A 26115-nucleotide genomic window follows, 5' to 3' on the forward strand; every position below is an offset into this window, starting at 1 on the left:
TTCTCACGTGACTGATGAATTGGGCAGTGGGAAACGTCAGTTTTTTGTGTGTTTAAAAGGTTGCACTTTGGACACTTTTAAAAGTTTGCAGCCTCACCTTTATTTCTTTTTAAAAGACGCAAACGTTGGAACTCTGAAACAAGACTAAAATCAAGAATAAAAAAAAGTTAGAAGTAAGGGCAGATCATTCGGCCCCTTCACCTGTTCCGTCATTCAATGCAAACAGACAATGTTCAAAGCATATATCAGATCAATGAGCATCTGGAACAAAAAAAAATACAAGGTAATGTTCGATCAAAGAGTTTACGAATTATTAATCTATTTTGTTATTTTGCGGGAGATAACAACCGTCTTACATAAGGGCCAGGTTGTTGTAAATTTTGTGACAGGGGTACTTTTAATAATCCCAACAACAGCCAGCACTGGGAGATAAATCACTCTCATCCTCACACCAACTGGTAAGATTGGGAGCGTCAACAACTTGCATTTATGTAACACCGCTCACAACTTTAGACCGACCAAACTATATCGCAGCCAATTCGTTTTGAATGTAGTCATTATTGCAATGTTGGTGCTCACAACAATATTCACCGAAATACCATACCTGGTCCTTATCACGTTGCTGTCCGTGGAAACTGTTTCCTCGCTAGTGCACGCAATTCAAAAAGTATTTCGCTAGCTTTAGAGAAAAAGGGGGTTTGTGGGCGTCCCAAGGACGTGAAAGTTGCGATATAAATAAATGTCTTCCTTCATGTTTCGATTATAAACTACATTCATTTTCTGTGCCATATTAAGGACTCCTAATTTATTGTGCAACCTCTGAGCGCGTTCGTTTAGTTTGGCATAAACTGAATCTCCCGACGAAATGACTGAATCTGTCTTCAATGGTTCACTGAGCACCCCCTTCCCCCAACAGCCCATCTATCTCTAGCTGCAAGCGGCTCCTTCCAAAAGCGTCTTACTTTCCAGATGAATATCACTAATTTACATTTTGCTTCTCAACCGTAACAATTTATTGCAACTCGAGGACATCGAATGGGAAGAGCATTTCCAGTCTTGACATCAACCTATAATTCAAAGGTCGGTTGGCGTTATACTGTTAATACTCTTTAAGGTCGATCCACATTTTTAAACAAAAAAGGTACAAATTAAGATGACAAAAAAACTGCTGAGGATTTAGTTGTAAGTATTACAGACACAATCGATGCAAAGTAACATGGTGAAAATGCAAAAACAATTAAAGTATTTATCGGATAAACAATCCAAGGGACAACTGACACATGCAAATACAGATATTCGTTTGCTTTCCAGTGTAGACAAATAAATGGTTCCCTTTTGCACAGAGCAATTTATGCCTAGCAGTATTTAAATTAAATAAATGTGCTCAAGAAACAGGAGGAAGTGACAAGGGGAAATAATACCCGATAATCTCGCCAGCTGGCCTGCCTTAAATTTGCAGTTTGTCGAGCGTGGACCTTGTCCCTCATGTCCCACCCTGGGCGGTGCCTCTCCATCTCCGGGTTCGCACTCACTGGCTGCTTCAATCCTGCTGCCAGCAGCGCGTGTGAAGGCCAGCCTTAGGATTTGAACCATGACTGACAGGTACCACAAGGCAGCCAGGGATGGCTACCTCGGTCCCTTAAAGGAGGCCACAAAGAGGGATCTGAACAATCCGGATGAGGATGGGATGACCCCGACACTTTGGGCGGCATATCACGGCCACCTGGAGGCCCTGCAGCTCATCTGTAGCAGAGGGTGAGTGCCACAACCTGATTCTTTTATATGACCCTTCATGGGTTTTAAAAAAAATATTCACTCTGTTTCAGAGTCAGAGGATTGTAGATTAAGATACACTACAACTGCTTTAAAACATCCAAGCTGAACCGATTTGAGAGTGCTGCACTTTGAGAATGTGTCCTTAAACCAAGGCCCAGGCAGAAGGATGGAAAAGATCCCACTGTTTGATGGACAGTGGAGCTATCCCGGGTGCTCTGTCCAACATCCTTCTTTAAACATCACAAAGACCATAGTCATTATGTCTTGCTTAACACAAACTGACTATCAAATTTCCTACAGTGGAACAGTGAGTGCACTTCAAAAGGCCCTTCTTTAGTTGAAAAGTTCTCGGAACATTTTGACTTTGTGAAAGGCTGTACATAAATGCAAGTCATTCATTGTTTTTTGAAGCATTGTTTTTAGTTGTTATTTGGAAACGTTTGTCTTTTGTGTTTGCTTCCTAATGTTTCCTTTAATTGAGAACTTATTTTCTAAAAGTGTATTGAAATTACGGACATTGAGAAAACATTGCAGGTTGTGAAGGATCTCAGTTGACAAACTTTTCTTGAACCATTTGTCACTTGGGGAAAAGATCCCAGTACAGAATGAATCCAAATTGATATAAAATAAGGATCTTTAGAATTACACACCAGGGGAATCCACAGAAATACAGTGTGTTGGAACGTTTCAGGAGTATGCCTCCCACCAACCTGAGGTGATGTCACAAACCATTATCTTAAAGTCATGGTTCAGGCATGACTGCCTGCACCATTGCTCAAAATCACGATAAGTACAGATTATTATTCATCACTTTGAAACTTTGCTAAGGGTTCAAAGTGCCAATCACTCCAGTCACATGATTGGGAGAGAGGGAGCAAACAAAACATTTGCAGTACGGTCAACCACAACCTCATACATAGTGTTGTCAACCACAACCTCATACATCCCAAAGTATTTCATAAATGGAGTACTTTATGAAGTGCAATCACTGTTGTGATGTATGTATCACAGCTGCCAATTTATGCACAGCAAACTCCCACAAAGAGCAATGTAATGATGAGCAATCTGTTTCAGTTATTGATCAAGGAATACATATTGGCCAGAATTCCAGGAAAAACTCCCCTACTCTCCTTTGAATAGTTTATTGAGATCACGTCTATCCACTTAAGAACACAGAAGGGGCTACATCTAATATTTTATCCACAGCACTGGCACCTCCTGACAGTGCAGACCTCCCTCAGTACTATAATGAAGTTATATGCTCAGGTTCTTGGAGTGGACTTGGAACCCACAATGTTCTGACTCAGAGCAGAGCCAAAAGCTGGAAGTGATGGATACAGTCTGTTCCACTTGCTGTTAAAAGTGTTAAGTGTGTCTGGTAGCATAAGTATTACTTGTCCTGCTCTGTTGGACATATACCTAGGCTTAGTTTCCAGTATATATTGAGTGAGCTGGTTTTCACCAAGCTACTGTTGGCTTCAGCATCCCATTCAGATCATAGTTTAGATCAGATTTTCCCATGATGTCTTCACTCACTGTTTGAGGTAAAGCATCAAGAATGGCTACTTAGGTCAAGAATCAGGAGGTCATTCACCCAGATCAACTCATACCACCAGTGCTAGGAAAAATATGTAGGAAGATAAAGTTTGAGAGTGTGAAGCAAAAGACTTGCTACACATTGTAACATCCTGCACTAAGTCAATTCTTTGTGGCTTGTCTTTCAGTGGCGATCCCGATATATGTGACATCTGGGGCAATACACCCTTGCACCATGCTTCAACCAATGGCCACCTTCACATTGTCACTTTCTTGGTTAACTTTGGTGCAAATATTTGGGCTTTGGACAATGACTTCCATTCTGCCATGGATGCCGCTGCCAGTAAGGATCGAATGGAATGTGTCCGCTTCCTGGACACAGCTGCCACCAAACAAACCGTCATGAATCCGAAACAGGTTGCCAGGTTAAAAGAAAAGGCACTAAAGGATAGCGAGAAACAAATCAAACTGTGTGAAAGACGCAAGAAAAAGCACCAAAATCGGATGAACAAGAAATACAGCCGGGAGATGGAAAGCCAAAATGAAGGTGCTGCTTCAGTACAGAGTGGAACTATATCCAGTGTCAGTGACCTCTCTAAAGTAAGTGACTCAGAACACAAAGGTAGCATTTCTTCCATTATCAAAGGATCTCTGCAGAAGAGACTTAAGAAGAAGGATAACAGCAAAAGCTTCACTCAGCAGCAATTAGAAAAGGATGTCATTTTTGTAAGGCAAGAACGAGACAGTGGGAATCGGGCCAATGTACTGGATGTGTTTAATGAACAAGATGAAGAGAATGCAGCCTTTTCTGAGTTGAAATCCTCTGACTATGATAACAACTTTGGTCATGAGTCTCTCTTTAATCGACCCGGACTGGGAAACATGCTGTTCAGAAGGAACTTTGTCCTGGGTTTGAATGTGGAAGAGGAAATGTTCAGCAGTAATGAGGTGGAAGACATTGGTTCCAAATTGCGCAGTCTAGTGTTGAAGCCCAAGGAAGTGTTTCCAGATCTTGAAACATTCAGTAAAGAAGAGGAAGATGATTTGCCCTGGGACGAAGACGATATCGGTTTGGATGATGATGAGCCTGAGACGACACCACTTGAAACCTTCATGGCATCTCAGAACTTGACGGAGTTCATTCCTTTCCTGGCAAGAGAGCAAGTTGGCCTGGACTCCCTCATGCTGTGCACTGACGGAGATCTGAAAAGTATCAATCTGCCACTCGGACCACGGAAAAAGATTATTTCTGCCGTAGAAAGAAGAAAGTTAGTTTTGGAAACACCAAACAACCTAGTGGATACTGTATTGTAAGTATCATTATTAAAAACATATAGAGCTGTTGCTATCAATTGAACAAGTTTGTTCTCAATTAATAAGTATTTGTATTAAATACCACTTACTCAGTGCAGCCTTCTCTATCTGGGTGTTCTGCAGTTCAAAGGATGAAAATCATGAATGTGGTAGTTCAGTTAAGGTGATTTAGTTAGTAGCACTGTTATCGCTGAGTCAGAAAGATGTAAGTTCAAGTCCCGCTGCACACATTGAGTACATAACCAAGACTCACAGTCTACTGAGGAAATTGAATTGTTGTCTTTTGGATGAGAATGTTAAACTGAGGTCCCACCTGCCTTCTCAGGTCAATGTAAAAGATGCGAAAGCCACTTTTCAAGTGGAATTTTCATGACTGATTCCGGCCCACCATTTGGCTGACTGGTATTTGTATCCAGAAGTGGCTTTGGCAAACTGCTGTGGTTCAGAAAGATGGCGGATCACCACCACTTCCTCAGGGCAGTCAGAGAAACGAAATTATTGTTAGCCTTGCCTGTGATGCCCACATCCCAAAAGTCATAGAGTGATCGAGATGTACAGCACAGAAACAGACCCTTGGTCCAATTTGTCCATACTGACCAGATATTCTAAATTATTCTAGTCCCATTTGCCAGCACTTGGCCCATATCCCTCTGAATCCTTCCTATTCATATACCCACCCATATGCCTTTTAAATGTTGTAATTGGACCAGCCCCCATCACTTCTTCTGGCAGCTCATTCCATATGTGCACCACTCTCTGCATGAAAACGTTGTCCCTAAGGTCCCTTTTAAATCTTTCCCCCTCACCCTAAACCTATGCCCTCTCATTCTAGACTCCCCCACCTGAGGGAAACGATCCTGTCTATTTACCCTATATATTAGATTAGATTAGATTACTTACAGTGTGGAAACAGGCCCTTCGGCCCAACAAGTCCACACCGCCCCGCCAAAGCGCAACCCACCCTACATCTACTCCTTACCTAACACTACGGGCAATTTAGCATGGTCAATTCACCTGACCTGCACATCTTTGGACTGTGGGAGGAAACCGGAGCAGCCGGAGGAAACCCATGCAGACACGGGGAGAACATGCAAACTCCACACAGTCAGTCGCCTGAGGCGGGAATTGAACCCGGGTCTCTGGCGCTGTGAGGCAGCAGTGCTAACCACTGTGCCACCGTGCCGCCCCAAATATGCCCTCATGATTTTATAAACCTCTGTAAGGTCACCCCTCAGCCTTTGGCACTCCAGGGAAAACAGCCCCAGTCTATTCAGCCACTCCATGTAGCTCGAATCCTGCAACCCTGGCAATTTCCTTGTAAATCTTTTCTGAATCTTTTCAAGTTTCACAACATCCTTCCTATAGCAGGGAGACCAAAATTGTATGCAGTGTTCCAAAAGTGGCCAAACCAATGTTCTGTTCAGCTGCAACATGACCTCCCAACTCCTGTACTCAATACTCTGACCAATAAAGGAAAATATTCCAAATGCCTTTGTCAGTAGCCTATCTCCCTGCAACTCCACTTTTAAGGAACTATGAACCTGCACTCCAAGGTCTCTTTGTTCTGAAATACTTCCCAGGACCTTCCCATTAAGTATATAAGTCCTGCCCTGATTTGCCTTTCCAAGATACAGCACCTCACATTTATCTAAATTAAATTCCATCTGCCACCCCTCGGCTCATTGGCCCATCTGATCAAGGTCCCATTATACTCTGAGGTAGCCTTCTTCGCTGTCCATTACACCTCCAATTTTGATGTCATCTGCAAACCTATTAACTATAACTCTTATGTTCACATCCAAATCATTTATATAAATAATGAAAAGCAGTGGAACCAGCACCGATCCTTGTGACACTCCACTGGTCACAGGCCTCCAGTATGAAAAGCAACCCTCCACCACCACCCTCTGTCTTCTACCGTCGAGCCAGTTCTGTATCCAAATGGCTAGTTCTCCCTGTATTCCATGTGATCTAACCTTGCTAACCAGTCTGCCATTAGGCACCTTGTTGAGTGTTTTACTGAACTCCATATAGATCACGGAAAGTAAACAATAAATAAAAAATGTTGCAGCAGATTTTGCCTTTGCTAGGGAGTTTCAGAGGGACAGTCATCTAATGATACTGTGCACTTGATTGTCCATTAAAGCTCCAGCAGATCCCTGACAAACAAGTACTCAGTTTCCTGAGATTGTGAGCTGAAGAAAAACTTTTCTATGAGGCTGAACAGGCTGGGGCTGTTTTCCCTGAAGTGTCGAAGGCTGAGGGGTGACCTTATAGCAGTTTACAAAATTATGAGGGGCATGGATAGGGTAAATAGACTCCCCAGGGGTCGGGGAGTCCAGAACTAGAGGGCATACATTTAGGATGAGAGGGGAAAGATATAAAAGAGACCTAACGGACAACTTTTTCACGCAGAGAGTGGTACATGTATGGAATGAGCTGCCAGAGGAAGTGGTAGAGGCTGATACAATTGCAACATTTAAAAGGCATTTGGATGGGTATATGAATAGGAAGGGTTTGGAGGGATATGGGCAGGGTGCTGGCAGGTGGAACTAGATTGGGTTGGAATATCTGGTTGGCATGTACGGGTTGGACCGAAGGGTCTGTTTCCATGCTGTACATCTCTATTACTCTGAGTGTCTCTTGGGGCCTCTCTCTGTAGCTGCGAGGTTGCAATTCATTCAGAAACATGAGGAAAGTCACGAAGTTCATTTGGCAACACCCCATAATTTTTTTTTGTCCAAAACATTCTCCCTCTTTGGCTGTGCTCCAAATCAGAGGTAATGAGAAACCAGATCAAAATTGTCATAACTAAAAGGAAGTCAAAATAGAGTCAAACCAAACGAGGAGCAAATGGAAGGAAGGAAGATAAGATACAAACTGTGTCAACCCTCCGAAGTGTTCAGCCTTTCTGATGTGGTTCAGATAGGGTAACGGGTCATAATAAAACAAAGAGCTGCAGATGCTGACGATCAAAACAAAAACAGAAATTGCTGGTGAGACTTCAGTTGCCTCAGTACTGATGAAGAGTCACCAGACTCAAAACTGTTTAATCCTCACAGATGCTGCCAGACCAGTTGAGTTTCGCCAGCAATTTTTGTTTTTGTAACCAAAAGTCATAATCATAACCAGAAGAAATAGAATGCATCCAAACCTGAGAGAACCATACCAGAATCAATATACAATAGTTAATAACTCATTTCAGTAGGGTGATGGTGACTGCCTTTGACATCAAGGCTGCACTTGACCAAATGTGGCACAATGGAGTCCTAAACACCAAAGACAAAGAGAATTGGTTTCATTCCTTTCTAACACAAAGGATGATGGTTGTGATTGTTGGATGCTATTTATCTCAGTTCCTGGACATCACTGCAGGAGCTCCAGGACATAATATCCTAAGCCGGACCATCTTCAGCTGCTTCACTGATGACCTTCACTCCATCATAAGAAGTTGGAATGGTTGCTGATTGTTCTGCAATACTCAGCGTCATTTGTGATTTCTCAGATGCTGAAATGCTGCATGCCAACATGCATTAAGACCTGGACAACATTCTTCTAATTTCTGAATTTCACATGCCATATTCTGAAAACAGTTGTTAATAAATAGCCAGACATGTCTGCCTGCACTTGTTTCAGTGTTATACAATTCAGTTCAATCTTCATTCTAGTTTCTTCTAGTGTATTCCTTCCAGCAGCCTTGGTTTTTGACTTGTTGACTATTCTTAACTGCTAGATTTTAATTGATCTATGATCATTTTTAATGCCTGGTGTAGTAATGAGCACAAAACAAACACCAATCCCACCTGGACAGCTGTTGGACTCAATATTTTATATACTCTAACAGTTACTGCACTTCAGAAAGATGCATGATTGGTTTGAAAGCACTTTTCAATATTTGGGGGCAGTGCTTATTAATTTCTTTTGCTCTTTCTCAGGATGCGGGTGCCACTGGCTATGCCGGCATTCATTGCCAATTTCTAAGCACTCTTGAGAAGATGGTGTTGCATCATTTCTTGAACTGCTGCAGTTCTAATGTAGGCACGTTAACTGCGCTGTTAGAGAGGGAGTTCCAACATGTCTTGACAGTGTGACACTAAAAGAATGGCAATATGTTTAAGTTGGGATTGTTTGTGGCTTGGAGGAGAACCTCAGGTTATGGTGTTTCCATATTTCAGCTGCCACTGTCCTTCTAGATAGCAGAGATCACAGGTTTCAAAGATGTTGTTGAGGGAACTACAATGCATCTTATTAATAGTACTCGTTGCTGCCACTGTGTATTAATGGTGGAGGGGATGAGTAGTGTATGGAATGCCAATCATGTGGACTGCTTTGACTCAGATGGTGGTGAGCTTCTTGAGTGTTGTTGAAGCTGCTCCTGTCCAAGCAATGGAGAGTAAGAATCACACTTCTTACTTGTACATTGCAGATGATTGACAGGTATTGTAGAAACAGCAGGTGAGTTACTTCCCATAGAACTCTCAACCCCTGACCTGCTCTTGTAGCTCTCATGGTCATTGCCTGGCTCTTGTGTGGCATGGCTGAGTGACTATAACAGCAGTCAGAGGCTAGGAATACTGCTGGAACTCACCTCCTGACTCCCCAAAACCTGTCTCATCATCTACAGGGCACAAGTCAAGAATATGATGGAATGCTCCCCACTTACCTGGAAGAGTGCAGCTCCAACAACATTCTAGAAGCTTGACACCATCCAGGACAAGACAGCCCATTTGATTGGCACCAAATCCATTCCCTCCACTACTGACGCTCAGTAGCTGGTGTGTACTATCTCCAAGATACATTGCAGAAATCCACCGAAAACCCTTAGACAGCACTTTCCAAAGCCCACGACCACTTCTAGTTAGAAGGACAAGGGCAGCAGATACATGGGAACACCTACCTGAAAGATCCCCTCCAAGCTACTCACCATCCTGACTTGGAAACATATTGCTGTTCCTTTGCTGTTACTGGGTCTAAACCCTGGAATTCCCTCCCTCAGTGCATGGACTGCAGTAGTTCAAGGTGGCAGCTCACCACCACTTCTCAAGGGCAGTTAGGGACAGGATGTTTCTGGCTCCTGAAATCTCCACTGAAGCAGGGTTGATTCTCTGCCTTGATGGTATTGGTGGAGTTTGGACAATGTAACTGGCCTTAAGATTACATATAGATTGTGATTGAATACAGATCTGCTGCGGCTCATGGATTAGCACTTTTGGTTTTCCAGACTGGTTTGAAATCTATCCCATTCAGCATATAAGTAGTGTCACTCAACATGATGCATTCTATCGTCAGTTTGAACTTGCTGTTTCTACAAGAACTATGTGGTGGTCACACCTATCAGTAATGTCATGGACAAATGTACCTGCAACATTTTGGTGAGAATAAGGTCCAGTAGGTTTTTGAATCTCAATGTACCACCACCATGACCATTAGAAGTTAGTCAGCTTGGTCAGTAGAGGCAGTACTGAGGCATGCTTAGTGATGGACATTGAAACCTCTCCCCAGCACAGGGTAGATTCTGTGCCCTTGGTATGGTCAGTGCTTTTTCCAAGTGGTGTGTTCAGCATGGAGGAGAATTGATATATAAGCTAAGGGAGTTCTGTAGTTAGTAATCTGCAGGAGGTTTCCTACCCATGTTTGATGTAATACCATGAGACTTCACAGGGTCCAGAGTCTATGCGTATGGACCCAACTATCTACTGACCAAAAAATGTCATGCCATCACCACTGGGTCAGGACATATCCTGGGACAGTGATGATGGTATGTGGGACATTTATCGTAAGGTGTGATTTAGTGAATGTGACAATATTAGGCTGTTGCTTAACTAAATGCAAATCCTTTCTTTTTCAAACAAGAAAAATCTGAAAGACATAGTTCCTTACTATGAAATTAATTCCTTCAGTCATCTATATTTTCAGTGTGTTTTGGTATTCACTATTAATGTGTAACTTTTTTTTAACATGAAATAGGTAAGCAAGTTTGCACCCCATCAAGAAGATTTGGAGTCCGAGCAATCTCCAGTGTTTAATCCAGGACCATCATCATTCTCTGGTGGCACAAATGGCCAGTGTGATATGGAACAGGAACTATATTGAAACATCTATTATCCATTGTATTGGAGGAAGTTAAAATTAAATTAGTGGATCATTAAAAGTACTCAGATTTCCATATTGCATGTTTAGATTTAGCAAAAGAGAATGGAAATTTGTGCATTACAAAAAAAGAGTTTTGGTGTCTGGCACATAATTATTTTCTGGAATATAGATCTTTAACTGTTATTGAGACCAATCTGTCCTTTAAAATGCTCTTCAGTCACTTGGATAAGTAACATTACACTGTGAACTGTTTCATATCACTCATTTCAAATGGTGAGGAACTATGGAATGGTAATTTAAAGTGGAGGGCATTACATAAATAAATATAATAATCACCATTGAATCTCATTAGGAATTGGATAAGTTACTCTTAACCGGAAGGTGGTGAGAATTTGGGACTTGCTCCCACATGGTGCGTTCAAGATGAATAGGGTAGATGCATTTTAGTGGAAGCTGGAGAGATAGTTGAGAAAGAAAGGAATAGAAAATAGGGTGAAATAAGTGGAATGGAAAGAGGCTGGGTGCAGTGGCCAGTTCTGAATATCTATAAAATGTATGTAATCTAATCCCTTTCATTGGAGATATTTTGTTTTATTTATAAAGTCATATAGCATGGAAACAGACCCTTTGATCCAACTCTTCCATGCTGACCAGACATCACCTAGCTGCATTTTCCAATAGTTGGCCCATATCCCTTTAAATCCTTCCTATTCGTCTACCCATTCAGATGCTTTTTAAATGTCGTAATTGTACCAGCTTCCGCCTCTGACAGCTCATTGCATACATGCATCACCCTCTGCATGAAAAAGTTACCGCTTAGGTCATTTTTAAATCTTTCCCCTCTCAGCGTAAACCTATGCCCTCTAGTTTTGAACTCCTTCACCTTACGAAAAAGACCTTGGCTATTCACCCTATCAATGCCCCTCATGATTTTGTAAACCTCTATAAGATCACATCTCTTCCTCTGACGCTCCAAGGAAAAAAGCCCCAGTGTATTCAGCCTCTCCCTAAAATTCAAACCTTCCAGTTCTAGCAACATCCTTGTAAATCTTTTCTGCACCCTCTCAAGTTTAATAGCATACTTCCTCTAAAAGGGCGACCAGAATTGTACACAGTATTCTAAATGTGGCCTCACCAATGTCTTGTACATCCATAACATGGCATCCCAACTCCTGTGCTCAATGCACTGACCAATGAAGGCAAGCATTCTAATGCCTTCTTCACCATCCTGTCTACCTGCAATTCTACTTTTACAAAAAACTTTATTTCTGCACTTCTGCACCCCTTGGTCTCTCTATTCAACAACACATCCCCAGGGCTTTACATTAACTGTATAAGTCCTGCCCTAGTTTGCCCTACCAATTTGAGGAATGTCATTCAGTTATTCTATGCCAAAGTTGTAGAGTTTGACCTGGTTTCTAACTATAATATATCTGCCACTAGCCAATCCTGATCTGTGTGAGAAGTGCCCTTAATGGCTCAGCCATTCTAAGGAATAGAGAACGGATTCTTATGCAGGATACAGGACGTATAAACTAAGTGGACTTCCTCACAGATGACGGTGTACCAATCTGCCTTCACACCCTGCTCCAATTCTCTTAGTAATAAATGGTCTCCTGCATTGTGTAGAATTGGTACCTAAAAAATGAGTTCATGATGTAAATGGATGCAGTATAAATGAATGAACCAAACAGTCTCATTAAAGACAGTAATAAATGAAGAATATAAAAAAAAGAAACCTAGCTAATCCATAGTTCAGTGAATACCCAAGAATTAGAAATATCTCTTTGGGCTTGAGACAACGTCCACAGATGTTATCTTACAAAACTGTCCTTCAGAGGACAATCTAGCTTCCATTTATGGAAAATGTTCCTAAATTAATCCCACAACCTACATTGAGAGGGATGTGTCAAAAGCTCTCTCCTTTACTTCCCAATTTTCACTATAACGAAGCTACCATGTACAAACTCATGGTGCCCATTGCACTAAACTGCCAGCCCAGGTCTTCATAACTTCTTTCGAATGCTGTCAAATTCTATTTGTGGATCATCATTCAATCTCATGAAAGGCAATGTTAAAATAAATCTTCATTTCACACAAGAATGGACAATACTGTACTAGTGAAAAAAACGACAAAACTTTCTATTTCTATTTGATGTACTATAAACTCGTAATTTATTTAATAATTTGGCTTCCATTATTTGTAAGGACATAGTGTTTCAATTTGACTAAGTTTTTGCAACTGTCAATCCATTGCTTTTCAACAATTTAATACAAGGTTTATGAGTAAAACAATTATGATTAGAGATTATTTTTAAAGCAGATGTGTGCAGGGCTGTGAGGAAGGAAGAGGGCTGATGGACCAAGTGAGATAATTCCTTCAGTGATGTGGCACAAACAGAATGGTCATTTTGTATCATTTTATAACATTATGCAATCAATCATGTAACAAACATTGGGAACAGTTGGATTGAAGTTCAACAACTGACACTGTATTTGTACAAGCTGAGAGGTCTTTTTCTAACCTATTAATAGTAGATTTGTGTTTTCACAAGCTGAATTAAATACATCCTTAATTCGTTTGAGCAGTTCCATTATTCTGATTAACATAATCTGATTTTGTGAAACAGTATTCTGTAGAACAAAAATTGTAAGATGTTAGGATTTCTGTTTATTTTTAACTTCCCAACAATCATATATCAGCTTTGCAGTAACTGTGTCTTCAATGGCCATGCCTGGAAGAAATTAACACAAAAGAAAAGAGCTTTAGCAGTCAAAGCTTCATTTAAGCAATAAAAGTGACTGGCTTAATGAAGATTTTCTAAAATAGAATATCCATTCCTGTGCTCATTCAGATTATACCAAAAGTACAGGCAGTTCTGCTGGATCTTTCTGAAATTTAAAAGAGGGTTTTGCAGCAGTTCTACCCTTTCCCACTAACTGACACACAACAACAAAGCCTTTTGTTCACTCCCACAGGCTGTACTGATTCATTGACTTCAGGGCACATACAGAGTAAAACAGGCAAGCAACATCGTCCCCAATTGCCAGTAATCCATGCTACAAATGTGAGAGAGACTGGGTGAGGACAGTCAGACTTAGTGGAGATGCTAAGTGAATGATGACAGATTCTTGACTGAGAAGGAAGTTAAAAGATATTGGGGACATGACAGGAATGTGGTATTTAAGCCATATCAGAGCAGCTCTGACTGTATTAGGACCCGTGGACACAGCCTTAGAATTAGAGGGGGTAAATTCAGATCAGAAATGCGGAGACATTTCTTCAGCCAGAGAGTGGTGGGCCTGTGGAATTCATTGCCGCAGAATGCAGTGGAGGCCGGGACGCTAAATGTCTTCAAGGCAAAGATTGATAGATTCTTGTTGTCTCGAGGAATTAAGGGCTACGGGGAGAATGTGGGTAAGCGGAGTTGAAATGCCCATCAGCCATGATTGAATGGCGGAGTGGACCAGATGGGCCGAATGGCCTTACTTCCACTCCTATGTCTTATGGTCTTATTAAATGGCAAAGCAGGTATGAGAGGATGATTAGCCTAGTTCTGCTTCTGATTCCTATGTTTGTATGCTGCAGCACACAATGACTTACTGATACTCACTGACACACAAGAAAATCATAAATTTTGAGGGCAAATAGTCTGTGAAATGGAACCTCATAAAGCAAAAGAGTGGAAATAAAACAGGTGTTACACAGCAATTTATGGGACAATCCAAAACTGGAGCTATTCTGCATTCTCTGGGTCAATGCAATATATGAAGCAAAATTTCAGCATTTGACCCACAAAACATATTGTTAAAATGGACTCTCTAGAGCTGGATTGACCAGATTGTGATATGATTCAGTGAGTTATTTATCCTTTAACAACAAATGTAAGAATTAAACCAATCCTATAACTGAATAAAATATATCTAAAAGCTGGGTTTCTTTTGGACTCAATTAGAAACTGTACTGAACCTTTCATCACAACACAGAGCAGCAGTGAATGAAGAGCTTTGTCCTGTCATCAGCTCCCTTAATAATGGCTTATTTGTTCTCACCCAATGATTTGAAAACTGTGGTCCTGTCACGCACAGCAGGTTTGGTTCCTTTCACCACTTCTCCCAGTTCTGCAAAGATTTCAGCCTGTGAGATAAATTGAAAAACGCTTTGTTAAATGACAGTACTCTACTCTTTGTTCCAGGAACATGTCAACAAATATTTTTACAATTAGAGATTGTTTATAGCTTAAATTGAAAGAACTGTTAAATCAGCTGTTAAACAAGAGGCAAATGACAAGCAGCTCTAACAAAACATTAGTGCAATAATATATTACTATAATTGCCCCCTTTTTTGAACCTATTGTTTTATTTTCATGCCTGTACAATTTTGTCTCCTTATCCTTTGCTGGTCCCATGATGAAGTGTTTTTTTTTACATGTGAACCTCAACAATTAAACCTATTTGACTTTGGTGTGCATCACCATCCTTCTCATTCACTGGTAACACACATCCCCTTTCTAGTGATGGAAAGATGTGGAAGGGGGAAGCAACATGTAATTTGTAATCAGGAGCACAAACCCTGGTTGTGTTTCCCTTTTTCAAAGCAAAGGTACCTCAGGCCAGAACCAATATTACTAATAATACCCTCACCACACTCCAGGATTAGACAATTACCACAATCCTTACAAGCTTTCTGGTCCTTTTAAATCAGTAAATTCACAGCAACTTAGTGGAGCTTCTCTGAATATTTCTGCAGAATGTGATGATGGGCGATCAAAGACATGGAATTATGAAAAGCAGAATTAAGAAGTGGATTCAACCTTAAAAATTATTTCTATGGCCACAGAATTGAGCAAGGAGGAGGATGAATTCTGGGTGACCTCAGCTGGAGATCCTTAAACAGAGAGCTAGAAGGGCAAAGGACAGGAACAATGAACTGACTGTAGTGTTGTTTAAGCTTCAGAGGAGCAAGGGGATCAGGAATTAGTCAAAGGTTAGATAAGCTTATTTTATGGTCTAGATTACTTTATGAGAGAAGATCAGACATGTTGGGCCTGCATTTCTTTGTGTTTAGAAGAATGAGAGGTGACTTTTTTTAAAATTGTTTGCTCCTGAGGTGTGGGTATCTCTGCCGATCCCTCAAAGCTGCATCCTTGAATCAGATCAGCTATAATCCTACCAAATGGTGGAACAGGCTCAAGAGGCTGATTGGTCTAAGCCTGCTTCTAATTCACATGTCTGAGTATTTATGTGTGTAATAACTTCAAACACTGATTAACAGACAAAGCCAAATGAAATGCATTACACCCGAGAGGATGACATCTCCTGACTCTCTAATGGCTCCTTCTCTGCTATCCACATACAGGACAGCACTCTTCATTAGTCCATCATCCAGCTCCCTCCAATCTGGTCGACAAGCTCCAACAGCTGAAAGATTAAATGGTGTATCACAAACACACATTAGAGAATCAAATTGAGGCATTATTTTCAGAGATTTCCTCCTCCCCTCTAGACCATCGCCAGACTGCATGTTCAAGGTCCAATTCAGAGATTTGAGAGCTAGCCTATGGTGAAGATCAGTGTCTCACTGAGGGAGTGCTAGGCTGACGCGGGGACAGTACAGAGGGACCACTGCATGAACTGAACACTTCGTAGTACGGGAATGTTGCACTGTCGGAAGGGCAGGCCTGAGGGTGTGCTGTACTGCCAGAGAGACCACTAAACTGAGCCTTGGTTCAAATAGATGTCAGAATTCCTAAAGCCCATTTCAAGGAGAGCAGTGAGTTGTCACAGGCCAACATCAGTTTAACTTGCCATTGATTTGTGGGATCTCTCTGTGCACAGGTTTTGCTTCTGTCGTTAACCTACAATGGAACAGCAACCAGATTTCATAAAGGCTTCGCTGGATAAAAAGCAAGTTGGAATGTCCTCAGGATATGAGAGAAAGATAAGAAGTGGGAACAGATAAAAATGAACAGTAGGAGGTGCGAGAAGTTCTGAATCCAGTGAATCAATTTGGACCACACAACATTTGCACAGCCAGAATCTTAGGATTGAGCTAATTGCTCTCCTGATGAGGTCTAATGTTTTAAAGCCCCTTCATCCCCAAGTTAGTATAAAATTTATTTACATAATGCTTTTGCAACATCCCCCAAACCTTCAGTATAAATTCTTGACACACTGATTCCAATTACAACTTAATTATTTTCCAGCAATTCTCACACCACAAGTCCAATCATTATGATATACCATTAATGTGTGCTCCAGGCTTTATCCATTCTCCAAACAGGATGGGCTCTGTTGCCATGGTGACTGTTATCACTACATCAGCATCAAGAACAGCTTCCTTTGCTGAAGCACAAATTGTCACTGGTCCCCCAACTGTTTTCGCAAACTTTTCAACTCGTTCTCGAGTTCGGCTCCACACCTTTACCTGGGATCAAATCATTGAGAGATGAGTTACTTTAATTTAAAATGTCGCAGATAAATAAAGACTTGAGGTATTGGCAAAAATTTCCACCACAGCAATGAAGCCAAGAGGAGATTTAACCAAAATTGTTAAAATAACAATGAGAAAGATTATTTCCTCCAAAGGTACTACAAAGTACAATCTGATGATGATCAGATTATGTGTTTTTGGTGATGCTGACTGAAGGATAAATATAAAGGATAGACAGAATAATTCCCTTGATCTTCAAAGTAGTTGTCATTTGATGTTACATTCCCCTAAAGGGGCAGATAGGGCCTTCACTGCAGTGGCTTTGAATTTCGTGTTCAATTCTCCGCACTTCAGCTTGAATGTATGACCTTCTACCTGTACTGATGTCTAAGACACACGGAGGACTGCTAGGTCGCAAAATGCTATGCCTTAGGGCAGGATTCAGGCAGAGTCTGTAGTAACTTTTGTGGGTGATCTGGATGAAGGTTTGAAGCAGAGGGAGACATGGGATTATGAGAAGTCAATAGAGCAAAGGGAATTGGCTTTGGATCTTCAGCACTGACATGATGGAACAGAATGGGCCTGTTGTGCATTTAACGTTGTCAGACCCTTAGTTGTTTTTATATATTTTGTTTTGGAAGGATGGATGCTGGTACCATGCAATTCAAAAGTATAAAAAAAGCTTTAATCTGGTCATTAGCAGATTGTACTTTGTGGGACCATTGGAGGAAATAATCTTTCTCATTGATTTTTTAACAATCTTGTCTTCATTGCTGTGGTGGCAATTCTTTCCAATATCTCAAGTCTTTATTTATCAGCAACATTTTAAAAAATTACATTAGCTCTACCCCGACAACAGAATAAACAGGAATACAAATAAAAAGGGTAGGCTGCAGCTTTGTTCATCGGATTGCACAGAACGAATGAGTGATTGGTTTGTGAGCCAGTACCTGGTGAAAATTGTCATTGTTAACACCTTCATATCCTGCAAGATGAGGAATCAAAACTCTGCAATTTAAAAATATTAGAGCTTTGAGTCTCCATTTACACATAAGAAACATTTGTACAGTTCACTTCAGAAGACTATCCCACACAATCCCGGATTTGACTGGCTTCCCTTCTCACTTATAACAATAACAGAGTTGGCATAGTGGCTCAATGGTTAACACTGCTGCCTCACAGCACGAGGGACCCGGGTTTGATTTCAACCTCGGGTGACTGTGTGGAATTTGCACATTCCCCCATATCTGCTTGGGTTTCCTCTGGGTGCTCCAGTTTCCTCCCACAGCCCAAAGATGTGCAGATTAGGTGGATTGGCCACGGGAAATACAGGATTACAGGGATAGGGTAAGGGGCGTGGGGCTGGGTGGGATGCTCTTCAGAGGGTCGGTGTGAACTTGATGGGTTGAATGGCCTGCTTCCACACTTTAGGGTTTCTATGATTCCAAATCTTGGCTATGCAGATGCTGGGGGAAAGGTACAGGGAGAATCCTTGGCTCCTCAGGTCCTGCCAGGAGCCATGTAATATGTGACATAGATGGATAGTGGGCAGCAATCTGTTTGTCTCCTTCTCCTTTCTGACTGCTGTTTTACAAAACACAAGAGATTTGTCAAGCAAGATCTGCACTGATATCTTAATGAGCTAATGATAAAAGGAATTCAATTGTGTGAGCTTATTCATCAAAATTTACACAAAGGAGCCTTAATATATCAGGTAAAGTGGACAATCTGAGATCAATAGACTTTTGCAGCTGGTGAATGACATGAAAGCATATGGAATCAAGGGAGATGGCTGGAGTTTGGATAATAATCAGCCAAGACAGTACTGAATAGCAGACCAGGCTTAATGGGCTGAATGGCTTCTGTTGAGGGGGAATTGTCCCTCCTGGTCTGCGCAGTTGAGGAAACTCCAGATCCATCACTGGTCTTTGTTGCATTCACTAATTTCTGTCTTCCTGCCATCAGCAAAGTAAATTAACACTAATGAGTTAGTGAGAAAAAAATTCAGCCACACTTGTTGCTCCTGAACCCCACATAACAATAGCAAATAGTTTACACTGATGGTGCTACATAAATACAATCTCAAGGCACTTGAAACACTGTTGAACAATATTTGACACTGAGCTACATTGGAATATATTAGGACAGATGATCAAAGTTTGGCCAGAGTTTAGTTTAGTTTCTACACACACACACACACACACACACTCTCTTATAGAGACAACAAAAGAGGCAGAACTTATGGAGGTACCTGCTTGAATGGAAACATTTTGGTGAAGATTTCATAGTGACTGACAGCCTCTGGTCCAGCTCCCAGAATACATAATATATCCAGGTTCTTAGATTTGAGGTACTAGATTAAAAAAATCAACAAAAATGAAACTTACAGGAAGAATCTGAGAAAAAATATCAGAGAGTCAAATGTGCCAACCTCTGAGACTGACATTATGAACTTGAGCGGGTCTGTCCCTCGGGTTTGTGTTTGGTTCTACATCTGTCATTATGTTGAGAGAGTAACGGTTTACTGCCTTATGTGGCTGAACCACTCTGCAAACAGACTTTAAAGTTACATGATGATTAACCAGGTAAACATGGCAGCCATTATGCACACAGCAAGATCCCACAAAACACAATATGATGAAACATTCCATAATGTTTCAAGCGCTTTGGGATACTAGATATTTTGACGTGGTGCCATTTGCCGGGTGAATGTTAGTAAAGAGGACTGGGAGAATCTGTCTTCCTCACCTTTGAGATTTTTGTGGGATCGTTAGGACCCAGCAGGGAGCTAATACCTTGGTTTAATACTTCATCTCAATTTGACATATAGATTGAACATTGTCATAATCTCCAAGTTAGAGCTGACCCCTACTGCTCTTTATATTTTCTGAGAGATTTGATGGTTAAAAGTGGTTAAATTGAAATGAATAACTTGTGAGCTTCTGTTGAGGGGGAATTGTCCCTTCTGCTCTGTGCAGTTGAGGAAGCTCCAGATCCATCACTGGTCTTTGTTGCATTCACTAATATCTGTCTTCCTGCCATCAGCAAAGTAAGTTAACCTTAACACTAATGTGTTAGAGAGAAAAAAATTCAGCCACACTTGTTGTTCCTGAACCCCACATAACAATAGCAAATAGTTTACACTGATGGTGCTACATAAATATAATCTTAAGGCTCTTGAAACACTGTTGAACAATATTTGACACCGAGCTACATTGAAATATATTAGGACAGACGATCAAAGTTTGGCCAGAGTTTAGTTTAGAAAAGTATTTGAAAGGAAAGGAGAGAAGCAGAGCAGTTTAGGAAGGGGCATCCAAAAAGGAGTGTCTGGAAAGTTAAATGCATGACCACCAATAGAGTAGCACTTAAACTCAGAGATACACAGGAGGTCAGAGTCAGAGGTGTGCTGAGATCTTGGATGATCTTGGATTTGGAAATAAGAATGAGAATTCAAAGCTCAATTGATGGAGGTTACCACAACCTGATAATGAGCTCGGAGGTGGGTAGCATGTAATCAAATGAGAAAGTGCGAGGTGGAAACTCCTCCAAATAATTCCTGCTGCTGCCCAATCAAGTCTGGACTGCAAAAGCTCATGGATGGCCTTTCCACCTGGACACTAATTGAGACCTTTAAGTGGGAGATTGATGTCCACTTCAGGACCTCACCATACAGGTGCCAGTATGGTATTCTGCCAGTACTGAGCAGGGAGTTGCTACTTCAGGATCTGTTGGGTTCGGCTGTGGGAATCCAGGGTGAGGAATTACTCATTCATAGAAACTCTGCTTGATTGAAGGACTCAGCATTACAGGAAGGGGTCTGCTGAGAGCCATCCCTCATCTCTCCTTCTCAACCTCTCCCTCATCTAGCAGCTAATCCCTCTCTGCAAACCCCACCTGACTCTCACTCACCAATGACTTGGGTCCCTTACAGCCTTCCCGACAGAATTACATGCTACATGTGGTGTCAGCACCTAATCAACTAGCAGACAAAGTAATAAAAACAGAAACAGTGGAAAAGGCTGATCAAGAAAGAGAGAGAGAGACAGACAGACAGACAGAGGAAGAGAGAGAGAAAATGAGGCAGAAGCCACGAAAGTTTCCATTTAAAGACAGTCAGTTGAATGTTACCTAATTTGAATTTATTTAGAATTTCTGTCATTCCAGTGGTTTATTTAATTTTGCAAGTTATATCAATTGGGAATGCACTATTCTACACAATTGGTATAGTTTGAGGGCCATGGCTTCAAATCTCATTTGTGGCAATTCAGGGTAAATTTATCTTGACTCCAAAAGGTTATATTATAAGGAGTTGTTTTACCTGGAATTTAGAAGGTTGAGGAGTGATTTGATTAATGTTTACAAGTTAATAGATGCAGACAGATTAGATTGATAGAATTTTTTTTCTCTTGGTTATCTGATATGAGACCAATTGTTAATTTTAATTTTGAGATTGATAGGTGTTTGTTGACTGAAGGTATTAAGACATATGGAGCAGCAGAGGTGGGTACGTGGATCTCAGATGGTAGGGCTTGAGGGGCTAAATGACCTCGCTAGTTCCTATGCTCCATTAGATGTTGAGTTATAGTCTCCTCCATGGATTCACAGTCCAGTGCAACATACTCTCAGGAGATCAGAAAAGAAACTTAGTCCTTCCATTGGAAGAAAAAAACGTCATTCCTATCTCTTATGTGTGATTTTGCCCCACATTGAACAACAATATACTACCTTGGTTGCTATGGCAGAAACTGCAGCAGTTCTCTTTTCAGTGATCACTCTTCCATCCATCACCTTCAGAAACAATGCAGAGAAAAATTAATCACCCTACAACAGATGATATATAGCATGCAGTCCACACTATCTACACTCCATTTTCCATTCACAGTTTTTGTGGAAATAAAACTCTCGCTTCATCTCCCATTAATATCAAATTCATCCTGACTGTCTCAAGTCATAGGGTCACAGAGACATAGAGATCTACAGCAAAGAAAAAGGCCCTTCATCCCATCACGCCTGTGCTCATCAAAAACAACTACCCAGATATTCTAATCCTAGTCACTACCAGCATCCAAGGAAAACATAGTTTAATTTGTTTTAGATTCAACTTTATGGTACCTAACATGCAAGATCAAGCCTGCAGTGCTTCATTTTCCATTCCCTATTATGATGGATCCTTTGCATTCGGAGTACAAATGGAAGTTATGTTGTATTATAGATTATTGTCAGAGACTTAAAGCTTTAAATTAAAAAAAAATTAAAGAGCAGGTGGTGTTCCTAAATAGTCACACACTTCACTCAGTGTGAACATCTGGGTAGCTTAGTAAGCTGACTAACAGTCTGACAAATTGTTAATGAGCTAGAGCCTTCTATCAGCCAATGAGAAATGATCCAATTTCAAGGGAAGGTTCAGCATTTCCAAAGCCTGTAAAATTATTTGGGGCATGCTCCTACAATCACATTGTAACACTTGGACTGGAGATACACAGCAAATACATACTGCCTTTAAGATGCCATTGCTTGGGTCAAACAGCAGCACTGTTGCATGATGAGAGCTGGAGGCAGAGCTGTTGGCTTGGTAAAATCTGACAAGTTTTGTTACCAAGGCATCATCCTTTGCACTGTATGCTGGCATCACGCCTAAAAAACTGAGCAATATGTAAACATTAGTTCAACAGGAAAATACAGAAACAAAATGAATATTTACATAGTGGAAAAATTGTACTAGTTTCCACAATTACAACAAAAAGCTGCACAAATTATTGCCTATTAAACAACATATGGAATGAATTGCCAGAGGAAGTGGTGGAAGCTGGTGCAATTATAAATGTTAAAAAGCAGCTGGATGGGTACATGAATAGGAAGGGATTAGAGGGAAATGGGCCAAATGCTGGCAAGTGGGTCTACATTAATTTAGGATAATATGGTCACCATGGGTAAGTTGGACTGAAGGGTCTGTCTCCGTGCTGTACATCTGTATGACTCTAACTGTCTAACTCCAAAATGTTCCAAGGAATTGCCCAGTAGTATGGAGCGGGGACAGGGCGGGAGGAAGAAATGGGGTAAAGAAGCAAAGTCAAAGGTGAGGTGGAGGGATTTCCACTTGTTGCTGGATAAGAAAAATTCCATAAGGTTACCTCACTACAATAAAATATAAAAAATACTGATGAAGCACAAGTCAGGAGTGTGATGGAATACTCTCCACTTGCCTGGGTGACTGCAGCTCCAACAACATTCAAAGTTTACTAACATCCAACACAAAGCAGCCCACTTAATTAACACTTTATCCATCACTTTTAACTTTCGTTCATTCTACCATTGACATGCAGTGGCAGAAGTATGTGCCACCTACAAGATGCACCACAACAATTATCAAGTCTCAAGTGACAACACCTTCAAAGTCCATGACCATTGGCAATGAGAAGGACAAGGGCAGAAGATGATCGAAACTCCACTGCACGTTTCCCTTCGAATCACAATCACAGTGATTACGAACTATATCACTGTTCCTTTACAGTCACTGGGTCAAAATCCTGCAACTAACTCTTGAACCACACTGTGGGGGTCCCTTACTACTCGATGGCACTGGTCTCTAGGGATGGGTAATAAATACTTTCTCATCACATGGAAGATTAATAACATGCAGCATCATCTGTGTGCATTGGACCCTGTCTAATAAACTGATTGCTAGGGGCCCTCTTGTGGTGCAGAGGTCACGTCCCTACCCCTGACTAAGGGACCCTGGTCAAGTACCACCTCACTCCAGAGGTGTGCAACAACATTTGATACAGGTTGATTAGGAAAATTGGTTAAATCAAAAATAAACTGGTTGCTTACATGTCTTAAATTTCACTTGCAATCACTTCTACCTTGAGATGTGACTGAAAATGAGGGAAAACACATACAGGACGTTTTTTTTTAAAAAGCCTGGATTTTCTTGTCTGACAAAACAAAATCTCAACACGTCAGCCAGCATATTTGGAGAGAAACACAGTTCGGGTTTCAAGTCGCCTTCCATCGGTTCTGAGTTAAAAATCAAATACCAGGTTCTGAGTTAGACTTTGATAAACAGGTCATCGGCAATAAATCTAATCCCTTCCTCCACACAAGCGCTGAGTTTTGTTTTGGTTCTTATTTCCAGCTTTCTCTGTATTTTAAAGATCCCGGTTAGGATTGGACAATTGCCAGGTGTGTTATCAAGAAGTTAATGTTGCTGACGCTAACAAACTAAAGTGCGAGTGAACTATAAGGAATGACCTCCCGCTCTCCTTCTGCAAGCCGGGCGCCCTGGGATTTGAACCATTCTCGGTCTGATCTCTGCTTCAGGCTTCTCACCCGTTGTACTTGGCCACGGGCACCGTGCTGCGGACCGGCTGTTCCACTCCGCCGTCTTCACTCGAGAAATTAGCCAGAGCTCTCTCCAGCACCGGGATCAGCTCCGAGTCCAGAAGGAGCTCCTCAATCTCCCCGGATCCGATGTAGGTCAGTCTGTCGGCCATTCTGAGAGGGCAGCCCAGCTTTCAGGGGCTGGGGTGGGTATTTGCAGTCCAGACAGCTAAACTCTGTTCACTGAGAGAGACTCAATCAGTGATCCCATCAAATATTAACTTTGAGACAAATGCTCCCAGAGTCTGCCACCTAGCGAACAGTGAAGCTTCGGGATTGACTCGTTACATTGAAAAGCAGGAACATTCTGTAAGCATTCGCTGATACATAAACGCCAGCTCCTGTAGCCACGTGGTATGTGAAATTTGATGGCTGTATTTATTTCAAGATTAGTGTGGTGCTGGAAAAGCACAACAGTTCAGGCAGTATCCAAGGAGCAGGAAAATCAACGTTCCAGGCCGGGACCAGGGGTGTGGAGAGATAAATGGGAGGGGGGTGGGGAGGGGATAAGGTAGCTGAGAGCGCAATAGGTGGATGGAGGTGAGGGTAAAGGTAATAGGTTAGTGAGAGGGTGGAGTGGATAGGTGGGAAAGAAGATGGGCAGATGGGACAGGTCATGAGGACAGTGCTGAACTGAAAGGTTGGAACTAGGGTAAGGTGGGAGGAGGGGAAATGAGGAAACTGGTGAAGTCCACATTGATGCCATGGGATTGGAGGGCCCTGAGGCAGAAGATGATGCATTCTTCCTCCAGCAGCGGATCAATAAATGACGTGTGGGAGTTCAGGTGAAACTTTATGGATGGAGAAGGCTCCTTTGGGGCCACTTGTTGTATCCATTGCTCCCAATGTGGTCTCCTCTACATTGGAGAGACTGGACACCTTCTCGCAGAGCACTTCAGTGAACATCTCCAGGACACCAGCACCAATCAACCCCACCGCCCCATGGCTGAACATTTCAACTCCCCCTCCCACTCTGCCGAGGACATGCTGGTTCCTGATGAAGGGGTCCTGCCCGAAACATCGATTTTCCTGCTCCTCAGATGCTGCCCGACCTGCTGTGCATCTCCAGCACCACTCTAATCTTGACTGTCATCTCTAGCATCTGCAGTCCTCACTTTCGCCTGGTCCTGGGCCTCCTCCATCGCCATTCCTCCACCCAATGCCTGGAGGAAGAATGCCTCATCTTCCACCTCAGGACCCTCCAACCCCATGGCATCAATGTGGACTTCACCAGTTTCCTCATTTCCTCTCCCCCCACCTTACTTCAGTTCCAGCCTTCCAGCTCAGCACTGTCCTCATGACCTGTCGCACCTGCCAATCTTCCTTCCCACCTAACCCCTCCCATTTGACCTATCACCTTTACCCCCACCTCCATCCACCTATTGCACTCTCAGCTACTTTCTCCCCAGCCCAAGCCCCTTCCCATCTTCCTGTCCACCCCAAGGCCCCCAGCCTCATTCCTGACGAAGAGCTTTTGCTCAAAATGTTGATTTTCCTACTCCTCAGATGCTGCCTGACCTGCTGTGCTTTTCTAACATCACTCCAATTTTGACTCTAATCTCCAGCATCTACAGTACCCA

General features: G+C 41.9%; 2 protein-coding genes across 4 annotated transcripts; one reads left to right on the forward strand and one right to left on the reverse strand.

The window, feature by feature from the left end:
* Nucleotides 1-1476: 1476 nt before the first annotated feature.
* On the forward strand, nt 1477-13295 carry anks4b (ankyrin repeat and sterile alpha motif domain containing 4B). 2 transcript variants are annotated; one of them, XM_072559745.1, is made up of 3 exons: nt 1477-1755; nt 3501-4622; nt 10594-13295. In XM_072559745.1, exons 1-3 carry the CDS (start codon nt 1592-1594, stop codon nt 10595-10597), a joined length of 1290 nt encoding a protein of 429 aa, XP_072415846.1. In that variant the 5' UTR covers nt 1477-1591; the 3' UTR covers nt 10598-13295. The 2 variants fall into 2 exon arrangements, with proteins under 2 accessions (XP_072415846.1, XP_072415847.1); XM_072559746.1 differs by lacking the exon at nt 10594-13295 and having other exon boundaries at nt 3501-4626.
* Nucleotides 13296-13367: 72 nt separating this feature from the next.
* Nucleotides 13368-24833, reverse strand: crym (crystallin, mu). 2 transcript variants are annotated; one of them, XM_072559754.1, is made up of 8 exons: nt 24485-24829; nt 22650-22797; nt 21881-21943; nt 19404-19505; nt 16963-17146; nt 16019-16140; nt 14773-14857; nt 13368-13454 (listed from the first exon to the last, which is right to left on the reverse strand). In XM_072559754.1, the coding sequence occupies exons 1-8, from the start codon at nt 24646-24648 to the stop codon at nt 13378-13380; spliced, it is 945 nt and encodes a 314-aa protein (XP_072415855.1). In that variant the 5' UTR covers nt 24649-24829; the 3' UTR covers nt 13368-13377. The 2 variants fall into 2 exon arrangements, with proteins under 2 accessions (XP_072415855.1, XP_072415856.1); XM_072559755.1 differs by lacking the exon at nt 19404-19505 and having other exon boundaries at nt 24485-24833.
* Between the last annotated feature and the right edge of the window lie 1282 nt (nt 24834-26115).

This window comes from Chiloscyllium punctatum, chromosome 40 (assembly GCF_047496795.1).
Source record: "Chiloscyllium punctatum isolate Juve2018m chromosome 40, sChiPun1.3, whole genome shotgun sequence".
NCBI lineage: Eukaryota > Metazoa > Chordata > Chondrichthyes > Orectolobiformes > Hemiscylliidae > Chiloscyllium > Chiloscyllium punctatum.